The sequence below is a fragment of the Frankliniella occidentalis genome, unplaced genomic scaffold (assembly GCF_000697945.3).
Source record: "Frankliniella occidentalis isolate FOCC.00 unplaced genomic scaffold, Focc_3.1 Scaffold16, whole genome shotgun sequence".
NCBI classification, from domain to species: Eukaryota; Metazoa; Arthropoda; class Insecta; order Thysanoptera; family Thripidae; genus Frankliniella; species Frankliniella occidentalis.
This window is the reverse complement of record NW_026267146.1, coordinates 1068797-1073157: the sequence shown is the minus strand read 5'-3', so window position 1 is coordinate 1073157 and position 4361 is coordinate 1068797. Positions and strand designations below refer to the sequence as shown.

Here is a 4361-nt window from a genome sequence, read left to right as displayed (position 1 = left end):
AAAAACGCACCTCGTCCCCGAGGAGAAAGGGGTGGGGGGCACTACGTAGTGCGCTCTCTGGCCGCCACCAAGAGGGGGCAGCGTGGCCTTTGCCATACGCCTACGCCCCGTGGAGTCGGCGGCGGCGGAGCGTCCGGCACGATGCGCGATGATAAAAGGTGGAAGAATAGCCGCCGCCGTATTGAACTGTCGGGAGTAGCTTGGAGCTGGAGGAAAGGGAGGGGGGAGGGGGGGCACAATCACAGCATCTCATCGCACGCCGGGCTCCTGGAACTGAGACGGAGGATCCGTGATGGATCGCCCGTCCACACACACAAGTCCTCGCGTCGTGAGGTCAACCGCTGCAGTTGCTGCGACGACCCCTGACCAATGACGGGAAGCCCCCAAAGACGTTGTCTCACCTCGCGCTTTTGTGTTCCCTCTGCCGCAGGATCCGACGGCGTGCAGTGGCTGTACGCGACCGTGTGCGCGGCCACGGTCCTCTTCGTGTGGCTGGTGGTGCCCGAGACGCAGAGCCGCACCGGCGAGCAGATCGAGACCTTCTTCGAGAACCACATCCTGTACATGGGCCGGGCGAGGATCTCGAAGAAGGGCGGCAAGGGCGAGGCCGCCGAGGAGGTCGGGTGCGGTGCGCCGGCCAAGGGCGAGGACGCGCCCGGGAAGGCCAACGACATCTTCTTCCTCGAGTGCCGCGAAGAGCCCGAGGGCGCCGTCGAGGAGAGCTCGTGCGTCACGCACTTGTAGGAGAGGCCCACGCTCGGGGTCGAGCCTTAGCGCCCCGAGCGGCCAAGCGCTCTCCGAAATAGACTTTTACATGTAAATTTAAACGCGAGGAAGGTGCTCTCGAAAACAAAACTCATCTCTAAGTATGAAAGCTATCCTCCTCATGTGTTATGTGTCTGAGAAAACGCATGGCTGTCAACCATGTCAATGTATGTACTGTACCTTTTTGTATTATGTGTCTCTGTGATTCGATCACGAACAACTCCCTGAAATGTCTCATATACTCTACTTTGTACTCCACTTTGCCAAAACATCTTTTGTATGAAAACGAATAAAATGTTATTTCTAGTACAACACGCGCCACCTTCCCCCTTTTCCAACGGTACACACACAACCACACCTGAAGTTTCCGTGTTTTCACCCTGCGTTCGTTCGCTGGACGGCTGCATCGACCTCCGTGCGATGCCCATGCCCATGTCCACATCCCCGAGGTGAGCGCGCGCCACGCTCCACTCCTCGCGCCCTGGTCGCGGGGCCTCGCCGGCTCCGGCGGCTACAGCGTATGGGGACCCGTCGTGGTGGGCCGGTGCGTGGCGGGGCGCGGCGTGTGCGCTGACCCTTGAAATTGTTTGCCCGGCGTGTGGCATTGTGTGGTGTGAGGAGACGAGGACCCCAAGAACACAGAGCACCGCAGAGTAGTAGACGGGCGCGGATATGGTATACAGTTTGCGACGAAACAAGTTCCGCTTAGCCTTGCATTTCGAGGGAGGGAGAGGAGGTGGGGTCCCGCGAAAAAAATAACCGCGTGAAAATGAAGGACACACAAACGCAGGAAGGCGTGTCGTCAGTTGTTTGGCCTTTTGCGCGGTAGACGACGTCTTCGGCACGGTGTGCGTGCGCTGGGTGCGGGCGCTCGGTCCTGGTGGCGCCGCTGGGCAGGCAACCCATCCGGCAGCTCCAGGAGGGCCGCAGGGGCCTCACGTCAGGGCAGGGCACCGCAGGCGCAGGCACCACTCACGCGGGTACCGCAAGGTACCGCAGGGAGACGGTCGCGCGCGCGACTGGTGCTGCCCCCTTGCGACGCGCGCCCGAACCGACCGCCGACGTCCTCAACTCTTTCCACGGCCGGGAGATGGCGCCCCCAGCCCGCGGCGGCTGGCGCGTCGGTGCCTGGCCGGGGCCCGGGGCCCCCACGGAGGCGTGCGGTGAGTCCCGCCCAGGCCCACCGCCGCTATACCCCGCGTCCGCGTCACGGACTCGGCAGCGCAGCGCTGGGTTCAAATACCGTACGGCGCCGAGTCGCCACTTGCGCGGTATTTTCCGCGACCCATCGCAAAATTCAGAAAACGCGTACTTCTCAAAAGAAAACAAAAAACTTTGACGAGCAGGAGGCGCCACACTTGGAGGTGAAGTTACCTCCTGTCGGCGAGTCACCCCCAACCGCCCGCGCAAGCCCCTCTCCCCCTTACTTTTCGGGCATGTCCCGCTGCTCCGAACTCTTGAGGCGCGTCCGTTGGCATTCCCCGCGGCGGCGGCGGCCGGGCTCGGCCTGGGCCCGGGGCCGGGGCCGGGGCTGGGGGCCGGGCTCAGGTTGTGCGGGGCGGGCCTTAGCCGAGGAGGTCGGTCAACGACCCCCCGAGAGGAGCAGCGGAGCCGGCCCGTGCTGGGGTGCCGTGCCACGGCGCGGCCAGGTCCGGGGAGGCAGGCAGGGACACCACTGAACAACCTGAACAGCAGCTCTCGACAATCAAAGGGCTTTTTGAAGGGGAAAAAATAAAAATATAGTCGCCTATAGTATAGTACTCACCTGATACGCACAGAACGAGCTCGTGCAAAGAATGAAGTCTTTGAGTATTGCTGCCCAAAAATTTGATTCGGGGGAACTCATGTGAGTCGTATACAGGGTGGGAGTTCTAAACCATACTTTTTTCTGGCTATACTATGCCGCATGCAGGTGCGGGTGGGCCTGCCTACCGGCCCTCATCTCGACCCCCTATAGCCCTATAGCCGAGTATGCAACCCGTCTGCACGTCTGCAACCGCTACCGTCTGTACAGGCATACACCACTGTGTTGCGGGTTTGCCTACCCGACCTGCCCGTAAGGCGCCGTAGCCCCTTGGGTATGCAAACCCGCAACACTGGGGAGTATTAGCCTTTACACTCGGTACGGCATCACCAGCAAACAAGTACGGCTTACAGCACGCCCGCCCTGTGTGGATTTGAAGCAAATGTTAAGGTGAAATGCGCAAGTTATTGCGCAAGGTTGCTCTGGAATTCGGGCGCGACGACTACCCGGAATCCCATGGCCGTGCCGGGCCGGAGCCGGACTCGGCCCACCACGTCATGCGGCGGAGGAATAGCCGAGTGCGTTGGCCCTGTTGCGTTGGCCGGGGCCGCCGGGGCGCCGGCCTGGCCGTGGCCTGGCGCTGCTGCCGCGGGCCGGGCCGGGCTGGGCCGGGCGCTCCCGGAAAGGTTTTAGGACTTCTACTCCATTAGACCGGAGCCGCCGCACCAGCAGCAGCCAGCAGCAGAGGCGCCTCGAGGCTCCCGATGGAAAGAAAAACGAGAGAGCTCGAGGCGAGCACAAAGAAAAATGGCAAAGGCAGCGGAGAGGAAGGTCAATCAAACTTCAGTTATGTTGGCTACATGTTACAGACGGACGGGATCGCTGCTGCTAGAGATGCTAGAGGGATGCTGTATATACGGCTGCAGGGGGCCGTTGAACCTGGGAGGAGGATGAGCTGGCCCATGAATCCATGAATGAAGAAGGCTGGTGCGTGGCTGTACACTCGCGGCTCTCCACCTGTGGCGGCGGCGCGGGCGCGCGCGGCTCGCGGTCTCGCGGCGCGTCCTGGCCTGGCCGGGGTGCCCGCCCAGCGCGCCCAGCTAGCTCTCCAGGGATCAAGGACCCCTCCGTGACCGAGTGCGGTGAGCGGGCATAGACCTGCCGCGCCGCGCCGCGGTGAGCGCCCCTCTCTATAGACCAGCCGCGGTGAGCGCGCCTAGACTTGCCAGCAGCGGTGAGCGGACAGGTACCTACACTGCGATGAGCGGCCGCGCATAGCCATAGCCCCCCCCCCGTGGCGGCTGTCGGGGGAAGACAATAACCATAATCATTAAAAATGAAAGACAAAGGGACAGAAATAAAGGTAAAGGATTAAATAAGCGACAAGAGTGCAGTTAGTACAACTGAGGGGTAAAAATAGTGAACCAGAAATATAAAATGAATGAAAATGGTCTTACGCTTTTGAGGAAACTTACTAAAGTCCCGGTGGGTGCTGCGCGCGCCGCGCGGCTCTGTCGGGGGCGCTACCGGCTGCAGGCCGAGTCGAGCCGGGACGTGATTCTTATCATGGAGATAGAGGCGCCGAGCGCCGTTGTCCTGTCGCACTGCGGAGACAGCGGCCCGCGGGAGGGCCCGCGGGAGGGGGGGGGGGCACTTCGAGCAAACCCTCTCGCCTTGGCACGGCACAGCTAGGCCAGCGCGCCGCTGGAGTCACTGGGCCAATGTGAGTGCGTTCACCTCTAGGAAGTAGTAGCCGAGCCGCGAGTGGTGGAAGGGGATCCAGCAAGACTTCCCTCCTACCTCTTCTTCCTCTTTTCTCTGCGTCTTATTCTCTCATTCGTGATACCCCCCC

The 4361-nt window shown here is 61.7% G+C and overlaps 1 protein-coding gene across 1 annotated transcript in view; it reads left to right on the top strand.

Annotated features, from left to right (window-relative positions):
• LOC113218408 (facilitated trehalose transporter Tret1-like) overlaps window positions 1–1077 on the top strand; it is a 22910-nt gene extending 21833 nt beyond the window's left edge. The window contains exon 7 of the mRNA XM_026438761.2: window positions 431–1077. Coding sequence (XP_026294546.1) covers window positions 431–744 — 314 coding nt within the window. The 3' untranslated portion in view covers window positions 745–1077. The remainder of the gene's footprint in view (window positions 1–430) is intronic.
• The last annotated feature ends 3284 nt before the right edge of the window (window positions 1078–4361 follow it).